Genomic DNA, 22316 nt, shown 5'->3' on the forward strand with positions numbered 1-22316 from the left:
GGCAGTGGCCCTGGAGATGGATCAGTAAACACAAGTTCTGGAGGCTGGAGAGTCCAAGATCAAGGTTCTGGTCCAGTTCAGTTTCTGGTAAAAGCTCTCTTATAGAGCACACGGCCACTTGTCTTCACTTGACCTTTCCTTTGAAGAGCTTGCTGAAATGCAGATTCCTGAAATCCACTCCCAGAATTGATTCAATAAGTCCAGGTTGGGCCCCAAGATGTGCCTTCTTAACTGCGTCCTCTCTTCCGAGAACCTTAACCGCATCTTGTATCTTTTGTCCCATTTTTAAACTGTAGCGCTGGCACAGCCTGGGTGGGTCCTCTGCCCAGTATGTGACAGGCTGAAATTAAGGGTTGGTCACTGTGTTCTCACCTGGAACTCAGGATCTCCTCTAAGCTTGTGACTTTTGTTGAGAGAATTCAATTTTTTGTGGTTGTAGGATTGTTGTCTCCTTTATCTTTCTGGCTCTCAGTTGGGTACCACTCTCAGCTCCTAGAGGCTGCCCTCAGATCCTTGCCCTGTGGCCTCCATCTCAGCAGTGGAGAACCTTCCTTTCACACTTTGAATCTCTCTGACTTCCTCTTCTGCTACCAGCCAGAGAAAACTCTCTCCTTTTAAAGGGCTCATTGATTAGCTTAAGCTTGCATGGATAGTCACCCTATCTTAAGGTCAATTGATTAGTAACCTTAATTGTATCTGCAAAATCCCTTTTGCCATGTACTATGACATAATCACAATAGTAACACCAGGGTGTGGAGATTATGGGAGTCATCATAGAATTTTGCTTGCCACAATTTCTCTCTCTTATTTTATTAGAATTGCATTTGCCTGTAAGTATCAGAAAACTTGATTATAATAACTTAAACCAAATTTTTTTTTTCACATAACAATATATAGAGAGATGAGTGATTATTGATTCTGGTTCAGTGGCTCAATGACATCAGGATCAATGACTCTGTGATTCTCTTAGCATTTCCTTGTGGTTATAGTAGCTCCAGCCAGCCATCATGACTGTATTCAAGGCAGGAAAGAAAGAGAAGATGAGTAGGATTAGGACAGCATGAGTAATATCTGTTATCTTCATTGGGGATGCAAAACAGAACATAGATAAAAAACACTTTTCAGAGCTTTATTTCTGACCGTACTTCCATTTATGTCTCATTGGCTGGAACTTAGCCAAGTGGCCACCCATAGGTTCAAGGGAGGCTGGGAAAGCAGGAATAGGAATTATTGTGATTGGCTCAACCAATAATGACCTATCCTCCAGTGCTGGATGATAACAGGAAATGGATGTTGATGATGTAGCTAACATATCTGTTATACCTGTTTTCTGGAAGGTAGAATGTGGTATAGTGGAAAAAATGCAGAATTTAGAGTCAAGAGACTTGTAATCCTGTCCCACCTCTGTCATGGTTAGCTGTGTGACCTTAGACTAGTCAAGCAACCTCTCTGAGCCAGTTCCCTTATCTATCAAGTGAGAGAAATTTCTGCTTTACTTATCTCAGTGTTATTATAAAAATGGATTGAAATTACCCATGAGTTTCTTTGCATCCTGGAAATATATACTAATTGTGGTTTTTAGTAAGTATTTGGTATAAAAATAAGAATGTATTTCATGGATTCTAAGAAATATATGTATGTATATATACAATTTTTAATATTTTATAATCTCTGAAATTAGATGCAGTTTACAATTATGACAGCTTCAAAGAAATATAATAACAATATTTTGTTAAGCTTCTTGGAAAGTTTTAGGGTTATGCTTAGGAAATATGGCCATTGGGACCCACAAGACTCCTATAGACGCCTAGGAAACTGACAGTCTCATGATAGAACATCTAAAATATAGATGAAAGGAAATTATCCACACCAACTTCCTACTTTCATACAGGGCGATATTAGTATCTCTATTCCAGATGTAAAACTGAAGTAAGCTGAGATGAGTTTACAAGATGGAATAAGTCATCTTCTAAGAGTTCAAGGTGCTAGAAAGTATTCCACAAACTTTAAAGCTTGACCTCCTACCAGGGTTATTCACTGAATGTGACATACTGTTCAGCTACCTAGGGATGTCATTACGGATCACTGCCTCAGGAATGCACCCGAGATCAGAGGCAACCTGTTTTGCAAGTCAAGTGTGACATAGATCCTTGACTCTGAATGTGGAGCCATGAAGTTGTTGGATAGCACAGCCATCAAGATTGTTTATTTTGAAGAAAAATCACATGATAGAATAATTATCTATCTAACATGAACTCTGTTCTTTCACAAAGGAAAAGAATTTTAAAGAAGAAGGAAAAGAAGCAGTGTTCCAAGTCCTTAATCTGATTTAGGTCTTTGTTACAGGGTAGTCAGGCCTTCCAGGCTTCTGCTTATTCTGAGAATTTATGAAGCAAGCAACATTGTTACTTTAACTTCCTGACTAAACTTTTGTGATTTCTTCTTTTTTTTTAAAAGGTGTTGGGGGTAGGAGTTTATTAATTAATTTATTTATTTTTGCTGTGTTGCGTCTTCGTTTCTGTGTGAGGGCTTTCTCTAGTTGTGGCAAGCGGGGGCCACTCTTCATCGCCGTGCGTGGGCCTCTCACTATGGTGGCCTCTCTTGTTGCGGAGCACAGGCTCCAGATGTGCAGGCTCAGTAGTTGTGGCTCACGGGCCTAGTTGCTCTGCGCCATGTGGGATCCTCCCAGACCAGGGCTCGAACCCGTGTCCCCTGCATTAGCAGGCAGATTCTCAACCGCTGTGCCACCAGGGAAGCCCTAACTTTTGTGATTTCTGTAGCCCACTGTGACAGAGGCTGCAGAGTGTAAAACCATGCTTGATATTATTTTGTATGACTGTACTGAGCACAATTCTGAGTGCTTAGTAGATGCTCAGTGTAAGTTTGTTGAATGTCTTATTTTAGAAGAAAGTTCTAAAGAAATACAAAGAATTCACATAGTCTTATTTTTTCCCATTCTTCCTTTCTTCCCAGTTTTCCTTTTGACCTTTAGATGCTTTTCCTTAACCAGGAAAAATTTGAGGCTTTACTTTGGAGTTTGGAATTGGCACCAGGATCTAGTTTAAGATGTATTTGCATAAACCCCTGATAGCAGGCTGGATAGCATTTGTCAGTAACCTCAAAACCCAACAAGTGGATGCGGAGATTTTTAAAGTAACTGTCTAGTTGAATACATATGACAAAGAGATATAGAAGGAAGATCACTAAATTCTCAGATTTAAATAACCTCTAACCAAGCAAGAATTATTTTATGATATTTTATAGCATAGCTAACCTAACAAAATAGAACATTGTCCCAGCTCTGAAGGGATGGATTTAATCCATATGGCTATATGAAACCCTCCTTTCCTTCTCATATGATTTATAAATGTTCTGTAAAACTTCTTATTAATATTTCCAGGACATCAGTATAAAATCACCCTAGTATAGATGATCCGCACTAGTGTCTTTTTCTTTTTTTAAAAATGAGCACAAGTCAGTAAGGAATGTTTCAGGGGAGGACTTTCAGTTCTTGCTATAACTGGTTAACAAACTGGTCCTTCTGCAGTAAACAACCACAAAACCAGGCAAAATGTATCAGGCAACTGTTTTCAGGTATTGGTCAACAGAAAGCACGGTATTTCCGTCCTGAGTGAAGGAAAACTCATGAGGTGAGCCTGATGCTCACCTTGGCTGTCTTCCAGGGGAGGGTTTCCTGATGGCAGCGGAGTATGCTAGAGTCTCAGCTAAGCACAGCACTCCTGCTGAACTAAGGAAACACAGATCTGAGTTTGGGACAATTGAAGCAGCTAGAATCCACAGGGCAGTGCACTAGAGAGGAGAGGGTTGCATAGGGCGGGGGGCGGGGGGGGGGAACGGGACTCCCTGGGTACACTCTCTGGGTGTACCCAGGGAGTCCTTGGCCGGGCTAGAGTGCCCATGAACAGATCGAAACTATATGAGATTTACCAAAAATGGCGGCTCCAGGGTTGAGAATTGGACAGAGATACTAAAGGTCAAGCAGCTGATACTGAGGGACACTGGTGGTCCATCCCAGAAACAGTGGAAAACCCTTTTTAACACCTTAATAATATCCCAAGCATCCAGAAGAGACACAGAAAATCTGTGTCTTAGGGGCAAAAGTCTATGCTTTCAAGCAGGGTTGGTAAATTTTTTTTTTTAATATAAAGGGCTAGATGGTAATTATTCTAAGCCCTGTGAACCATTCAATATTTCTCATACCTACTCAACTCTGCTATTGTAGAGCAAAAGCATCCAAAGACAACATGTAAATGAATGGGCATGGTTTTGTTCCAGTGTCACTTTTTTTTTTTTTTAACAAAAAAAGGCAGGGCTTCCCTGGTGGCACAGTGGTTGAGAGTCTGCCTGCCAATGCAAGGGGACACGGGTTCGTGCCCCGGTCCGGGAAGATCCCACATGCCGCGGAGCGGCTGGGCCTGTGAGCCATGACCGCTGAGTCTGCGCATCCGGAGCCTGTGCTCCGCAACGGGAGAGGCCACAACAGTGAGAGGCCCGTGTACCGCAAAAAAAAAAAAAAAGGCAGAGGGCTAGACTTGGTTCATTGCTATAGTTTGCCAACACTTGCCAACAAAGGCCTACTTTAAATCTACCCTGACAAAGCTTAGAGCCAAGTGCTGTCAAGAAAAATTGCAAGGGAAATTGAGTTTGGAAGTTGAGTCCTGCGGTAGTTAGAGGAGGTTGGGGAACATCTTTGACTTTGCAAAGATTCATCCAACAAAGTGGAAGACCAAACTTATGCAAGCCTATGCAAGATCAAGGTGGGCAGACAGTTTGACTTCTGGCAAAAATCAACTCTGCAGAGGAAGATCAAATCTAGAATGTCTTCATGTATCCTCAACAATTGTTAGGTATGCAAAGAAACAGGAAAATATTATCCATAGTAAAAAAAAAAAAAAAAGTCAATAGAAACTAATCCCCAAATGGTCCAGATGTTGGATTTGGCAGACATAGCTTTTAAAGAAACTATTATAAATATGTTCAAAGAACTAAAGGAAAATATTGTCAGAATGAATGAATATAAAGGCATCTCAGCAGAGAAATAGAAACTATAAAAGAATTTAATTTAGTTTGGACTAACCACATTTCAATAGTTACCTGTGTCTAGTGGCTGCTGTTGGAATTGAATAGCACAGTGTTAGATCAAAGAGAAAGGGGAATGGACAAGTTGCCCTATATCCAGGTTGTTTCCCAAGCTATCTTATACATAGTGTTTATTTATTTTTTTAAAAATTTATTTATTTACTTATTTTTGGCTGCGTTGGGTCTTTGTTGCTGCGCACGGGCTTTCTCTAGTTGTGGCGAGTGGGGGCTACTCTTTGTTGCGTTGTGCGGGCTTCTCCTGTTGTGGAGCATGGGCTCTAGGTGTGTGGGCTTCAGTAGTTGTGGCACATGGGCTCAGTAGTTGTGGTTTACGGGCTCTAGAGTGCCAACTCAGTAGTTGCGGCGCATGGGCTTAGTTGCTCCGCTGCATGTGGGATCTTCCTGGACCAGGGCTCAAACCTGTGTCCCTTGCATTGGCAAGCGGATGCTTAACCACTGCACCACCAGGAAAGTCCTACATGGTATTTAAATTAACCTTTCTAAAACATTTGCCAGCTCAGAAGACCTGAAGAAGCTACCTACTATGTGGTAAAACAAGTTAATTTGTCCATTCTTTCATTCATTCGTTCAGCTATTTACTCAATAAACATTTCCTAAATGCCAGACCCTAGTCAAAGAGTTGGAGATATCCACAAGAACAAAATCCAGTCACTTTCCTCAGGGAGCTCACAGGCTAATTGACATGACAGCCATATTAGCAAACAGGTTCATTATCATTTGATAAATGAGAGTAGGTAAGATACTACCAGCATACAGAAGACATGGTGGATAAGGAACAAGTGGGATTAGTGGGAGTCAAGGAAGGGTACCGTGTATCAGAGTTCTTCATTGCAAACAACAAAAACTGACTCTGGCTAACACAGGAGGAAAGGAGCCACTGGGGACTTTTTAAGCAGAGCTGTGGCATGGGCATCTTCAGGTTTTAAGCAGACCACGCTGGCATAATTGTTTGGATAATAGGTTAGAGGGGATAATGCTGAAGGCAGGGAGAGAGGTAATAGACTAGTAACTGTCTGAATGAGAGACATTGAGGGGCTGAACCAAGGCAATGGCTGTGGGAACTGAAAGGGTAGTTTCAAGAGTTCAAACTCATCCTAAAATTGAGAACTGTCACTGTCCCAACCCCTCCTTTTCCAGTGCACTCAACTCACTCCCACCCTCTTCAGATAAACAGAGCGTAACTCACTGTGAACTAGACATGCCATTTCTGCTCCTTCTTCCTCGAATGCCTTTGCCCCTCTGCTCATTTTCTCAGAGCCCTCCCTTCCCATTTAAGATGCAGCTCATGACCACCTACTGCTCAAGCCCTTGGTAGTCTCTTAACACCCTAACTCTATAAGGTTGCTGTCATTGTTTTGATGGCTAACTTGTCACAATAGGTTAAAGAGCCTATTGTGTTATTATGTCACTGTCATACCTCCCTGCATTCTACTGTAAGCTACTAGAGGCTAGTGATGCCGTCTCAGTCTTCCTTGTACTGTCAGGCCCTAGAATGGGTCCAGCACAGAGTACCCAGTACATATTCCTGATGATGCTGGCCCCTGGCTCTGTGCGACACATTAGGGTCCTGTTGTGGCTGATAGCTTCCATCACCAAATTCCTGCTCAGTACAGTCTGAGGAATGTTTATCTCCCATAAGCACCTCTCTTGGGTCACTGTCTGCTCATAGACTTTCACCAACTTCCCATTTCCCACTGAACTCTTCTCCTCAGCTGTTAAGGTCCATCAGTCCATTCTCCCCACATTTCCCCAGTAGATACCTCAGCAATCATCAGACTGACCTCTTTACTGGTCCGAAAACAAGTCCCATGAAGGTCTGATTCTTAATTGTCTCTTAGACTAACCCCTGTCCCAAGGATGTCCTTACTCTTCCCTTCCAGTATTTCAGAACCAAGGATATCCTTCAAATCCAAAAACCTGCTTAGTCCCTTATGGTTCCAGCCCTTGCAGATCTATGACCATACTGTCACGGCATTTCTGGTGTGTCTTCCAGCAAGCAGCTGTTCCCAGATTTGTTGTGTTTGCTGTCCTGAGCATCTTCATCTCCACAGCTAGATTGCAAGCTGCGTGATCGCTCAATATCCCAAGGGTGCCAGATAGGTTTCTGGACACCTAGGGCTCCTGAATGCATATCAGAAGATTGGCATAAGGCAGAACTATTTCTCGGACTCCCATCTTATCAGTCAACTGCATTCTCCACCCGCCACCCCCACCCCCGCCCCATTTTAGCGTGTAAGGGAAGCCGAGGAAGTGGCAGCCCAGAGACTTTAGTGAGATTTTTAGTGTCTCGTGGTCAGCACTGCTACTGATAGTGAGTCACTGCTCGTTTGTGGTGATTCTAAGCCTCACTTTATGATTCATGTTCTAAAAACGGGGTGAGGTTTTTACAGAGAAACCAATTCCGTTGTGAACGTAGCCTCACAATGATCAGGTTCCTCTGAGGGCTTCCAGCTGCTCGCCCAGCACTCCTCAAGGTCAGGCATCTCAGGGTTCACTGGATATAGCTGTTTCATGGCAGATACCTAGAATCCATTTCACAGGGTTATGATAGGCAGTTCCCAGTGATAAATTTGTTCCCCCAGCCTTTCTTGAGACTTTTTATAGTCTGTAACCAGCCATGTCTGGATCTGGGATGGGCAAGTTGAGGAAGGGTAGATAAATCTTGGGGGCTCTTCTTTTGTTCATACTTCTGAGTAGTAGTCTTGGTTCCTCAGCCAGAAAGCGCTTGCATCTATAAAGAGGAAGTTGAGTGCGTGACTCCGTTTAGCATCTGGGAGAACTGCTCTAAAAAGCACTGAAAAGGGAAATCACTAAAATCAGAATGTGTAAGTGACAGAAACGGGGTGGTTTTGTGAAATTTGTGTTCTGGTCCCAAGACTTCGACTAGCAAACAGTGTACCTTTGTGTGAGTCATTTACCTACGGTAGCGATGACCATAGTTGACATTTATAAAGAGCTTGGATTGGGGCCTGGCATACAGTAAGCCCTCTGTAAGCTCACCTGCTATGATCATCATCATTGTTACATAGGGTTTTCCAGTCCCAGTACTAAGCACTTGGTGTATGTTATCTTATTTAATCCTTAAAATTATGACATGAGTTTTGCTGCAGAGGGGTGAGCTGAGGCTTAAAGACCATACAGTACTCAAATCCAGACAGTGGAACTCCCGAGCCCATTTCAATCTCTGTTGTTACTATGGCTGATTTCTTTAGGCCTCAGTTTTTTGGGGTTTTTTTTCCATCTGTAAAACTTGAGAGCTGGACTACTGGTCTTTAAAATCTTGGAGCTCTAAAATTTCTAGATATTTTCTCCATTATTTTCACCCTTTTCCTTCTCTCCTTCCCCTTCCCCTCATCCACCCACACTCATCCGTGAATTTCGCTGGATTCATCATCATGGGATGGGCAGGAATTTTTCCCCATTGAGCTATGATGCTGCGAATGTCAGCACGTGGACTTGTAGTATTGTGGCTTTGTGGTGGTTGTTGGAACTGGTTTGCATGCTGCTGTTGTTGGGAGAGGGGGAATCTGACTCTTCAATTTTACTGTCTTATCTTGGCCTGCAGCTATTGCCACATTGAGTGATGCTAACATTTGACGGGCTTGAGAAAGGCTTAATGGGAGAAGCCCGCTGGAATCAGCTCTTTGGGTCCGTGGGCCCTGCCTGGTTCTCTGGTGAGATCTGGTTTGGAGCACTCACTCTCCAGGCTGTTAGCACATGTCTGGTCCTGTGATTGGTAAGGATCTTAGGAGAGGAACTTGGAAGAGAGGTTTCTGGGCTTTCCATTCTGTGCACAGCTTGGATTCCCTGGCAGATTTCCAGTGAGGAGTTTCACCCATCATTTCATTATGGTTCCATTGTCATTAATGTTTGTAAAGTACTTTAGTTGGTGGTAGTCTATATATATTCTCTCGTATTTTTCTTTGTGGCTATGACCCAAAGATTAGAGTGTTTCGGCATCAGAAGACCTGGGCTCAAGTGTTGCATCTGTTACTTCCTAGCTTGGTGCATCTAACACACCTGCTTGTTATGACCTCTACTTGATCATTTTTTTGGTGGTCTCTTACTATAGAATAAAAAGAGTCCATTTGTCACTATCCTAGGATGTGTGAATTCTTCCACTTAGAAACTTGGGAGAAACATCTTAGAATCTTAGGGCACCAAACAAAGGCTTTGAAACAGCAAAAGTGTTGGATAAGTCACTTAAGTTCTCTCAGCCGAGATTTCTTCCTCTGTGAAAGAATTATAATAATACTTACCCAACTACAATAGCTATTCAGTCAAAGTATGGTATGAAAATAGGTTTCTGAAAATTATAGATTCTGTGGGAAACATTACTTGTTTTTAGGAAGCATCATGCAACAAAACTAATTGTTTTAATTACCAAAACAAAAGCTATTAAATGTTCCTATTCTCTTTATCGTTAGCATAGATTATTTACTGCAGATAGTAACCTGTAGTAAAATTTCAATGTTTTCTTTTTATTGTGCACCAGCTAGAAGGCTATAAGTTAAATTATTCTAGACTAAAGTGAATATTGTGAGTATTCAGTTAATAAGAACTGATGCTGTTCAAGGTGGATAGTAGCTCTTATGTGGAAACATTAATTCAGATTTTACTAATTCATTATAAGATCAAGAGTTAGGTTCCAGTTGTAAAAAGACATTAATTGTACAAGCAGTATTATGAGTCTATTAAGTATCCTTACATGGAACATAATTGCAATGTGGTTAAAGGCTAGACTTTTACATTCTAATTCAAACTGTCCTAGAGTGAAAATGTGTTTCTTTAACTCACATTTTCCACTAAAGTAAATATGCCCTACCCCCTTACTCCAAATGAATAAGATGACTCCTTTTCTGTTTTTCTTGATTGGTAAATCATGCTTGGAGATACCATCTGGAGATGGTTGGGTTTCTGCCAAAGATTTAAATCAGGCTTGCAAAGAGCTACCTGCCTAAGGCAACAAACTACACTGATTTAATAGGAAAGAACATGCTTTTATTTTGCCATCTGGTAAAGGAAAGTGAAAGCACTTTGAAAAATTTTAATATTTGTTCTACAATGATGGCCTTATAGATAAAAGTATTTCCAAAATATAGTAACTGGGAAAATTGGAGAATCTAATTGCCAAAATCTGCGTGATTATTTATGTCTGATTTGAAGGCACATACAGAGATCTTGATGCTAAAAGCAGATATTTCTGTAAGAGAAGTGAAGGCAAGACAGGGCTAGAGAAAGGTAAATAGGTTGGAAACGACCCAGACCTCCTTGTGGGCAGTGTTGAAAGCTCAAGACCTGTGTGGATTGGTTATAATGTGATGGTTATCCCTTTTAATTTTTATTTTTTAAACAGATTTCCACTTGGCAGATTAACCAAAGGCAAGAGAGGCTAATCTGTCTACGTTCTGAGTGCCACTCTCCGCAAGACCCCCATAACAGACCCCAGGCCCAAGTCCACTGTGCTACCAGACCCCCACCCCACCCCAGGCATTGCTCTGGGGTCTGCCTGAGGCCAGCAGTGTGAAGATGACCAGCACCTTCCTAGCATGACGACCTTGGACCATGTGATCGCTACCCACCAGTCGGAGTGGGTCTCTTTCAATGAGGAGCCGCTCTTTCCTGTCCCTTCTGAGGGTAAGGAGAACTTCCATCGCCTAAGTGAAAAGATTAACAAAGAACCACACCTGCTTGTTATGGCTTCTATTTCATCATTCTTTTGGGGGGGATCTTGATACGGGAAACAGAGCCAGTTTGTCACTTTCTTCAGGTCCAGATTCCTCCACTTAGAAGCCTGGAGGAAACATCTTAGAACCTAGGGCCCCAAACAAGGACCTGGAAACACCAAAAGTATTGGCTGCTTTCTTCCAATGACCATTAACTTCCTATTTCCAAAGTACTTTATGCTCAGTCTTTTCGGTTATTATTCCCAACAGCAATTCGGATTGTCTCAGTTTTTAAAGCATAATTGTCAAGAGTGACAGGAGCTGGAGCCAGATCCCTTGGACTCAAATCCTGGCTCCATTATGGATGAATGATGTGTCCTTGGGTGGATAATTGATTTAACCTCCCTGGGTGGTGGTTCATCTGTGCAGTACGGGTAATCACAGTACCTACCTCAGGGTGGTTGTGAGGATTAAATGAATTAACATGTAAAGTGCTTACAGCAGTGACTGGCACATGGAAAGAGCTCATAATTGTCACCCGTGATCATGATGAAGGTGGCTAGATTGACTTCTGGGGAACTGTGCTGAGGGATGAAGGTCAAGGTAGGATGCGGGAGCTATTTACAGAACCACGTCAGCTGCTTCTGTTCCATGGCCGCTGCTACTGCCACCTGAAATCGTCCCAGCTTCATTTACAGCACCTGGAAAGTGTGAGTTTACAGGTGTGCTGTCCAATACAGTAGCCATGTGGCTATTGAGTCTTTGAAACGTGGCTAGTCTGAATTGAGATGCGCTATAAATGTGAAATACCCACAGTGAATTTTGAGGACCTAGTAAAAGTTAAATGTTTTATTAACAGTTTTTATCAATTACATGTTGATATTACACATTTTCAACATGCTGAGTTGAAATACGTGTTATTAAAAGTAGTTTTGCCTGTTTCTTTTTAGTTTTAAAATGTGGCTACTAGAAAATTTAAAATTCATATATGGCCCACCTTTTACTTTTTTAGGACAGCGCTTATCTAAATAATTACATTCAGGTAGACCTGTTTGTTTGGCTAGTGATGGGAGAAAGGAGTTTCACATCAGTACTTTTATTTTTTAAACATTTTCATACAGTAAAATTGACCATTTTTGGTCTACAGTTGATGAATTTTAACACACGTATAGATTTGTGTAATCACCACCACAATTGGGATCTAGTTCTGTTATTTAAAAACAAATTTTTGAAGGCTATTAAATGTTCCAGGACCAATGCAGTGATACAAAAGCTAGAGGAAGGGCCTCTGTGCCATATTTAGCTGGTCATTAGTGCGAGGTTTGCACATGGTGGCCCGCAGATGTGTGTTGTTTGGACAGTGCAGAGTTTGAATTTGAATGTTTTTAGTCCAGACAGAAGCTCTCCTGTTGAGCCATAGTCTCCACCATTCCCCATTGCCTTTTGCTTTTCTAATTTGACCTAGTTCTAACTGTTGCTTGGCCTCTGTAGGAATTTTGTTTGTGACCCCTAAGCACTGGAGTAGATGGTAGGATAAGAATAGTGAACAAGACTCCCAGTCTCAGCCTGCATGGAGACTGCTATGGACATCTTAGGGTATAGTTTTTATACATTTTAAGGTAAACACTCTTTAAGCATAGAGGCAGGTGGGCATGGCTGTTTTTCTGCCCTCACACCCTGTAATGGTGAGTCCTTTGATCACTGCTTGCCTGTCCTTTGTTTTTCCTCCACGAGACAGTTCTGAAGAGTGGCCTTCCTCGCATGATGTGATGGTAGTTTCTGGGATCTGTTTCAGGGGGCACTGAAGAGCACCTCCCAGGACCATCGTCTTCCTCAGACCAGTCTGAGATCTCTTCTGGGGAGAACCGTGTGGTGGATGGAGGCTCTCAGGACCTTTCCCCCTCAGAGCACGATGACTCTTCTGAAAAGATGGGCCTCATCTCTGAAGCGGCCTCCCCTCCCCTGAGCCCTGAGCAGCCTCCACCTGACCTGGCTTCAGCCATCAGCAGCTGGGTTCAGTTTGAAGATGACACACCCTGGGCCAGCACATTACCACCTCATAAAGAAGCAGGTGGGACAGGTAGGACGGGTGGGGGGCTGTGCTCACCAGGGACGCTTTTTCATGAGAGGTCTGAAGGGCTGCCAGCATTCTGTTTTGCCTGCTCCAGAGCCCTGAAGCAGTGGAGGGAGCAGACAGAGATCTCATCTGGCTTAATTCTATGACACGTTTTTATTAACATAAGCATGTGGAAGGATTTATGTGTTCTGGGCCATATCCAGCCTTTTACCCTTGCCCTGGCTGTTAATTTCTCTTTGGAAGTATGCATATTTATTCATCTATTATGGACTAGAATTCTGTTTACTTAGTACCTAAATTGTAAGCTCCTGTGAGTAAAATGAATGTCTCTCAAAGTGTGGACCACCAGCCATCTCTAATAGAGTCACCAGTTATACATAGATGTTCTTGTGTCCCAGACCTTTAGAATCCAAATCTTCAGGGGTGGGAGCTGTCATTAATGGTCAGTCTCTTACTTTGTGGCATTTAAATGGCCAGAAGCTGCACTGGGAAGCTGAGTGAAGCCAAGGGAATGATTAGTTCCTAGCCTGGTGACCTGGGTACTTATTTTATTGTGCACTGAAGCATACCAAGGGTGATTGGGATAACCTTTGGGACTGTATTAGTTTTCGATTTGCTGCTGTAACAAATTACTACAAACTTAGTGGCTTAACCAACACAACTTTATTATCTTACAATTCCGTAGTTCAGAAGTCCGACATGGGTGTCACTGAGCTAAAATCAAGGTGTTGGTGGGTCTGCATTCCTTTCAGGAGGCTCTAGGGGAGAATCTGTGTCCTTGCCCTTTCTAGCTTCTAGAAGCTGCCCACATTTCTTGGCATGTGGCCTCTTCCTCAGTCTCCAAAGCCAGCAATGTTGCATCTCTCTGTGCCTTTCTTCTATAGTCAAATCTTCCCCTGACTGACTTCTGCTTTCTTCTTCTGTTTTTTTTTTTTTTTTTTAAATCTGTATTGGAGTATAACTGCTTCACAAGACTGCACTAGCTTCTGTCGCACAACAAAGTGAATCGGCCACATTCACACACATACATCCCCACATCCCCTCCCTCTTGAGCCTCCCTCCCACCCTCGCTATCCCATCCCTCTAGGTCGTCTCAAAGCACGGAGCTGATCTCCCTGTGCTATGCTGCTGCTTGCCACTAGCTATCTATTTTACATTTGGTGGAGTATATATGTCCATGCTACTCTCACTTCACCCCAGCTTCCCCCTCCCCCACTGTGTCCTCAAGTCCATTCTCTATGTCTACATCTTTATTCCTGCCCTGCCTGCCACTAGGTTCATCAGTACCATTTTTTTTTTTTATTCCATATATATGCGTTAGCCTACGGTATTTGTTTTTCTCTTTCTGACTTACTTCACCCTGTATGACAGACTCTAGGTCCATCCACCTCACTACAAATAACTCAATTTCATTTCGTTTTATGGCTGAGTAATATTCCATTGTATATACAGGCCACATCTTTACCCATTCATCTGTTGATGGACATTTAGGTTGGTTCCATGACCTTTCTATTGTAAATAGTGCTGCAGTGAACATTGTGGTACATGTCTCTTTTTGAATTATGGTTTTCTCAGGGTATATGCCCAGTAGTGGGATTGCTGGGTCATATGGTAGTTCTATTTTTAGTTTTTTAAGGAACCTCCATACTGTTCTCCATAGTGGTTGTATCAATTTACGTTCCCACCAGCAGTGCAAGAGGGTTCCCTTTTCTCCATACCCTCTCCAGCATTTATTGTTTGTAGATTTTTTGATAATGGCCATTCTGACTGCTGACTGGTATGAGGTGATACCTCATTGTAGTTTTGATTTGCATTTCTCTGATAATTAGTGATGTTGAGCATCTTTTCATGTGCCTCTTGACCATCTGTATGTCTTCTTTGGTGAAATGTCTGTTTCCTCTTCTGTTTTTAAGGACCCTTGTGATTACACTGGGCCCACAAGTATAATCCAGGATAATTTCCCCATCTCAGGGTTTTTAACTGAATCACATCTGCAAAGTCTCCTTTGCCATGTAAAAGGACATATTTACAGGTTCTGGGGATTAGGATGTGGACATCTTTGTAGGGGAGCATTATTTTGTCTACCACAGAGACCTCTTAGCAAAGCCAGGTTGATGTTTTTCTGTTGGTGGGTTAAATGTTTTGCTAGCTTTGATGTTTAAAAACAATTCCTTTGCTTTTCAAACGTGTTTTCAACATCAATAAAAATAATTTTAAGAAAATATAAGGCATAATTCTACTGTATAACAAACATTTCCATTTTTACATAACAATTTGCACATTGATACACTTTTTCACATTTAAGCATCAGATTTCTCAGTGAATTGTTGGTGAGAAAGCCATGACACTCAAAGCAGCATGGATGAAATGACAGGTCCAGACAGGCTTCCCAGTCTGGCTGGAGGGAGGACGTAACCTTTACTGAACACCTAACACAGTAAGGCAGTGGGCTGGCTAATTAAGCATTTGTGCATTTGAGGGAAAGTTACTGAACACAGGGCAATGAATCAGTACAGAAGTATGCTTGTTTTCAGTAAGTTACATTCATTAAATATTTATTCTCTCAGACACTGTACTCAGTGCTTTACGTCATCTCATGAACTCTCTACAACGATCATATGAGGAAGGTATATTTAATATTATATTCATATTACACATGAGAAGACTGAGACAGATAGTGGTTTGGGAATTTGCTCACAGTTGTATGCTAGGAAGTGGCAGGAGAGAGCTTTACTACCAGGCAGACTGGCCCCAGGATCTTTGAACAGCCTAGGGATGCTGTGTGTGGTATGTTTGCCTTAATCTTCCTGCTATTGCTATAGTTTCCTCTGCTTCCTCATTCCCCAGAGGCAGGGGAGGCGAGGGATGGGTTGTCCTAAAATGGCCCTGCTTTCAGATCACTGATTATATTCAAGGCATTCAGATTCTTTTACATATTGTTCATACCTTACCTTTAGTTTCAAAGATCTCCTAATTGCTTAGTACTGTTTATATGACAGATGGATCAATTTGCTTTAACTCTTCACTTATTTTTGCAAAACTAACTTTGGAGTAAGTCATAATTATGTTGCCCCCATCTGACTGAGGATTTTAGCTTGTTATTGATAATGGTTTTGACCTTTAATGGTTTTAACCTTTAAATCATTAAAACCTTATCCTTTAAGGCAGCAGTTTTCAAAGTGTGGTCTATAGATCTCTGGAGTTTCCCAAGACCCTCTCAAGGGATGTGTGGGACCAAAAGTATTTTCATAATAATTCTAAGATTTTTGGGGTCTTTTTTACTGTATTGGCATTTGCATTAATGGTGTAAAACTAATGGCAAGTAAAACTTATGGCCACTGTGTACACATAGTAAAAAAAAAAAGTCAATTTCACATAATATCCTTCATGAAGTAGTAAAGATTATTAATTTTATTAAATCTGGATTCTTTTTTTTAAAAATAAATTTATTTATTTTATTTATTTCTTTTTGGCTGCATTGGGTCTTTGTTGCTGCATGCAGGCTTTCTCTAGTTGCGGCGAGCCGGGGCTACTCTTCATTGTGGTGCGTGAGCGTCTCATTGCGGTGGCTTCTCTTGTTGCAGAGCATGGACTCTAGGCATGCGGGCTTCAGTAGTTGTGGCTCGCAGGCTCTAGAGAGCAGGCTCAGTAGTTGTGGTGCACGGGCTTAGTTGCTCCGCAGCATGTGGGATCTTCCGTACCAGGGCTCGAACCCGTGTCCCCTGAATTGGCAGGTGGATTCTTAACCACTGTGCCACCAGGGAAGCCCTAAATCTGGATTCTTAAGTACATCTTTTTAATATTTTCTGTGACAAATTGGGAAATATGCATAAAACACTTGTGTTCCATACCAAGATATAATGGTTGTCTTGAAGAAAAATGGCTATCTTGAAAAAAACTGGGTTTGAAAAATATTTTAATTTAAAAATTAAATTTAAAAATCAAAATTACTTAAAAATTATTTGAGAAAGTCAAAACAATGCAAAAAAAAACCTTGATGAGCAAAATATCAGCATTTTAAAGACAAAATTCAACCAATACCTTCATGACTGCCACCCTGCACCCTAATCCTAGCCCTGGTTCCAGTAAAACTCTATGTACAAAAATAGGTAGCTAGCCTGTGGGCCACAGTTTGCTGATTTTATATTTTTTAAATACTGTATTTAAAATGTTATTTGATTACTAAGTTTTTTGGTACCCTTTTAAATTTTGCACCCGAGGTGAGTGCCTCACTTGCCTCGCCCTAGTGCCAGCCTTGCACTGCACTAAGGATATGGGATTCATTGATATCACTAGAGAACAAATCAAGAAATGACAACTTCCAAATGTGTGAAAGCATAATTGTGGCCTGAAAACTGCCCAAACGTTCATTACAGTTCCATCTGTTTCCACATATGAACATTTAACTCAGCTCTGTGGAGATGGAGCTCTCTGCTGCAGGAAGAGCCTGTTGGCTAGTTTCCCAGCAGACGTGAGGCCCAATGTGTAGGGTCAGCCCCACCTCAGCAAGTGTTTCTAACCCAGGGACCCAAGAACCATAGAGGACTCTGCAGAGCATCAGGGTGGTAAAGAAAATGGTAATAAATCCAAGGCTCCTATCTCAACTCTCCTGCTGATACCCAATTGCCCATCAAGGAACCCCCCAAATAAAGGACTGCCGGGTACATCCCTCATACCCAAACTAGCCTCACCAACTAGGCCAGCTCCCTCATGGGTTTCCTCACACAGACTGTGTTTAACAATAAGGAAGAGTGAGTGGTTGGTAGAGCTAAGGCCAGGTGGTAAGCAGGAGAAACTAGGCTTCAGGTCACTCAACACAGAAAATGCAGGCAGTTCCATCCTGGAGGCTGTTGAGCAGCTCAGATTTTAAAAATTTGAATCCAAAAGGTTTGAATACCTGTGCTGTGTCAATGATATCACATACGTTAACGGCAGGCATTACACCAAACTAGTGCAGTGTGGACAGCAAGTATCTTCATGGTGATAGAGACAGCCTGAGGCTTCTTGCAGTCACCGCTCCCTGCTCTATTCTTTGGATAATGCTAAGTTTTCCTGGTGTGGCAGGCCGAATAATGGCCCCCAAAGACATCAGGTCCTAGGCCCCCCGGAACCCGTAAACTTTATCTTATTTGTAGAAAGGATCTTTGTAGATTGATTATGTTAAGGATTTTGAGATAGGGAGGTAATCCTGGATTATCTGGGTGAGTCCTAAATACAATCACATATGTAAGAGGGAGATAGAGGGAGAATTTGCCCTCACAGAGAAGGCAATGAGAAGGCAGAACAGAAAGGGATTTGAAGATGCTGGCCTTGAAGATTGGAGTCGTGAGGCCACAGCCAAGGAATGCCAGCAGACACCAGAAGCTGGAAGATGCAAGGAATGAATTCTCCCCTAGAGCTTCTGGAGGGAGCATTGCCTTGTTGACATCTTAATTTTGGCCCAGTGATTCTGATTTCAGACTACTGGCTTCCAGAACTAGGAGAGAATAAATTTCTGTTGTTTAAAGCCACCGGGTTTTTGGTATAGCAGCCATAGTTAATATATCACGTCTCCAAAATCTTAAAATGGAACCAGACTGAGAATGAGTCAGTCTGGGCTAGTGGAGCATCTCTAATAGTGCAGGCCATTTACCAAGCAGATGTTCTGTGCTAGCCACTATGCGTCATCTCCAAAGTTTGCAGCCCTTTACAAACTTTTTAAAGTTTACACCACCATGCATGCAGATAGTGAAGTTCAGCCAGAACAAAGGTTCCATGGAAACTGATTTTCGGCTTCAGCCCTCTTCCCAGTCACATAAGTATCACCCAAACAAACGGACTCTTTCCTATAACAGAGTTACAGTTTCTCAGTTTATTTCCATTTTCCTCACGTTTGTCCTATTTGCTTCTAGCAAATGCCTAGCACCCTCTGGTCAGATGTCTTTGTGTCAGGAGAAAGGGAAAAATGTGTATCTTGGACTCATCCCATGCAGCCTCTCTATGAGTATCCTTTTATGAGAAAATCATCGTGGCCTCAGAGAAATAGGTGGGAAGACGACAAAGGAGGACTGATTAGTGACATTCCTAGTCTGGATTCCTGGAAGCAAAAAGTGGAGCCTTACTCAGCCAGCTTTTTTCATACCTTAACATCCTGGCTTGCAAAGAGAAGGTGGGAAAGAAATGATCACACACACAGGAGTGCCTAGGTAGAAAAATGTTATCTGGGATACTCCTTTCCCCTCCCCCAGTCCCCATTCCTCCGCTCCTCCACAGTTTTCTTGACAGAAGAAAAGCAAAACAAAACAAAACACCAAAAAAACCCACAAAATAATTTATCTTTTAAGTTGTACCACCTAAGAATAAAGTCAAGGGGGCATTGGATTTCAGCCTGGAAGGGGAATGTGCAATTTGCCTTCATTAAAATGCAGGAGGCTGTAGGCATGGGGAGTAAGGGACAAAGAGACTGTCATTAGTGTTAAATCTCTTGTTTTTGTGGCATTAAATGCCAGAAGGTGCACAGGGAACTTAGAGAAGCCAGGGAGTAGTTAGTCCCCACCCTGGTGACCTGGCTACTTTTTATTGTTCACTGACACATACCAAGGGTGACTGGATAGCCAGGAGTAACAGTTAGAGGGGAAAACAACTCCAGAGATGCTTAAATCCATCAAGGGAACAACTTTCTTTTGAACTTCAACTAGGGCAGGGTTTGAAGTGAGTAAGTGCCATCATGGTTGGTCTGGGAAAAAAGGAGCTACCTGATCTCCCTCAGAAAAATATGAATAAAATCAATTGAGTGACAGAGCCTTTCTATAACTACATATATAGGAAAGAGAGCTGGCACCAGTTCTTTGGACCTGAGGATACTAGGAATGAGAGAGCATATAAAATCATGCCTTTTGATTCTTTTGTAAAAATTGTTTCTTCCATTAAGACCCCTGAAATTTGGTGAAGGCCAAATGTGGAATTCACATATCTGACTTAACAGGACCACTTTGGCTCAGGCTGTGTTGATAAATATCCTCTTTTGAAAGATTTTTATTAGAATCTTAACTGTCAAACACTTAAACTTTGGACTTAAATTAGCACAAGAATACTGTTCACACCTCCAGTTTGAAGATGCTGTGTGAACGATCTGGGTTACATGGTGAAAAATGTCAAAAAACTTAACTGAAAACTTGTTTGCCAAACTCTGAACTAAATGCACAGATATTCTGTTAAACCATGAACAGAACCAAAGTTTTTTTTTTTTTTTTTTTTAACCTTATGGTGGATCTATTCAAATTAAAATTGAATCTTTATATTGTTCTCTTAAAGAAGTATTTTTGAGAATGAACCTAAACCCAAGTGTGTTTTATTCACATTGGTTCCTTTAGCAATAGTGTTTCTGAGGTTGCTTAGTTGCACAAAGCTTTCCTAACTTAGTATTTTGCCTGCTCTGACTTTAAAATTCTACCGTGCACCAGGAATGTAGTAGTTAGCTTCCCTGTCACCTAAAATCTTTACAAAGATTCTCTCAGACCCAAGGCTGATTTCACAGATGTGCATTTTACAAGTGTATGAGTATGCTTAGAATATGTTTGCAAATGCATGCAAATTGACTGACAGAGCAAAGGTCATTCCCAAATTAAAACAAAACAAAAAAATTAAGGCCCTATTATCAACATGAGGCTTCCTGTTCACTCATCATGTTATGCGCTGACCTTCATCCAGGGACATGGCAGTTTTGTGGCAAGGCCAAGGCTGAATTGGACCCATTATGCAGATACCGCAGGATATGCATAATTACAAACATAAAAAAAAATTTGATTTCCGGAACATTTGTCCCACAGCCCAAGCAAAACACTAGTATTCGCTTGTCCTTCAAATGTCTTCCCTCACAACTTGGAATGAGGCCTTCCCATTGTGTCTGGGGAAGCTAATTATTTGGGACCAGAGAAAGAGCCACTTGTTTGGGGGAGGACCAGAGATGCCGTCAGCCATTTAAGAGGGAGGCAGGGGTGACAGCTGAGAGACTTAATCCTGAAGAAGACTAGTCCATTGGTTAATTTCTGTTATGTTTTTCATTCTGGCTACTGGGGGCGGGTGGGTGAGTGGTGGATGGGGGTGGGATAAGATCCCAGCCATTTGGTGAATACAGAGACCAGATGCCCTGCATTTGACATGCATATATATTTCTCTCCTCAACAGAGGAGGTCTTATTTTCTTTTAATACCTTAAATTATTCTTCTCTGCCTTTAAATGTAATTAATGACCTTTCTGGAATCCATCTCAGACCACGATGCACTCAGGAATGAATTTAACAGAGCCCTTCTTCCTCAGGGGTCTGCCACCTCTCTGCCCCTCTCCACTGAGCTCTCCACTCTGCTCCAATTGTCACCTCTCCAGCTGTTCCCCAAAGTGCATTTCTGCTCTTACTGTCCCCTCAGCCTTTAAAGCTCTTCCCCTACATTTTCACTCAAAGCTCTGCTCAGCATCACCTCCGTTCACCAACTCCCTGCTTTTTCTTTTTTTTTAGATAGATAGATAGATAAATATTTAAAAAAAAAATAAAATAAAAATGAACTTGCATCCTTCTGGGTGGGAAGTGTCCCTTTTTGATGGAACAGGGAGTTTCTCTGTGTTCTGGGTGAGACTGGGTGCTCTGGGAGCAGTGTTTTGGGGGGTCCCTCCTCAGACAACGTTCAGGGCCCAGCTGCCCTTGGGGAGGGGTAGCTGAGCTATCGAAAACCCCCCACTCACCCCATTTTCAACTAGAGCTGTTCCAGCCATGCTTGTTTCACATGTTGGACGTCTTAAATGATTTCGTTTGAAGAAAGAAATATTTGGGGTTTAAAAAAAAGGGAGAGAGAGAGCTGGAAAGCCACTCATCTGAGGAAGAAACACTAGGCTAGGAATCAGGAAGCCTGGTTTCTCTGCTTTTTCTGGCTTTATATGTCTTTACAGCCCATGTCTCTACCTTAAATTAGGTTGTATGCTTATTTGTTTACTGTCTCTCTTCCCCACTAGAGGAAAGGGACTTTGTCTCTCTCACTTACTCTTTATCCCAGAATACGGTGCATGGACCTTAGTAGGTGCTCACTTTGATTTATTGGATTAATGAATGAAAAGGTGAAAGATGTACATGAAATCTAAAGCAGAAACATTATTGTTTATGTGGGCAATGAGCGGCTAGTAGAACTTGAAGGATGGCTTCCTCAGTGAAGTGAATTTTTTTTTTTTTTAATAAGCAAACTATAACAGCCTCTTCAACATCATGCCTTTCTCTTATCAGCTGGTTGTTATCATCAGTTTTTGATTTTCCACTGTTATGCACATCGTGCATGTATAAACATACCACATACATATACATAGATACACACATACACAGACATACGCATGTAACATGTACTCATACACATACATTTACATATACGCACATATAACACGTACACTTACATATATACACATACACACATACAACATATACGCCTAAC

General features: G+C 41.9%; 1 protein-coding gene across 1 annotated transcript in view; it reads left to right on the plus strand.

Moving 5' to 3' along the window:
* The first annotated feature begins 10640 nt into the window (after positions 1 to 10640).
* STON2 (stonin 2) overlaps positions 10641 to 22316 on the plus strand; it is a 107886-nt gene continuing 96210 nt past the window's right edge. Inside the window, exons 1-2 of the mRNA XM_065871488.1 lie at positions 10641 to 10758; positions 12583 to 12867. Of these exons, the coding sequence (XP_065727560.1) occupies positions 10671 to 10758; positions 12583 to 12867 (373 nt within the window). The 5' untranslated portion in view covers positions 10641 to 10670. The remainder of the gene's footprint in view (positions 10759 to 12582; positions 12868 to 22316) is intronic.

Source organism: Phocoena phocoena, chromosome 2 (genome assembly GCF_963924675.1).
Source record: "Phocoena phocoena chromosome 2, mPhoPho1.1, whole genome shotgun sequence".
Lineage (NCBI taxonomy): Eukaryota > Metazoa > Chordata > Mammalia > Artiodactyla > Phocoenidae > Phocoena > Phocoena phocoena.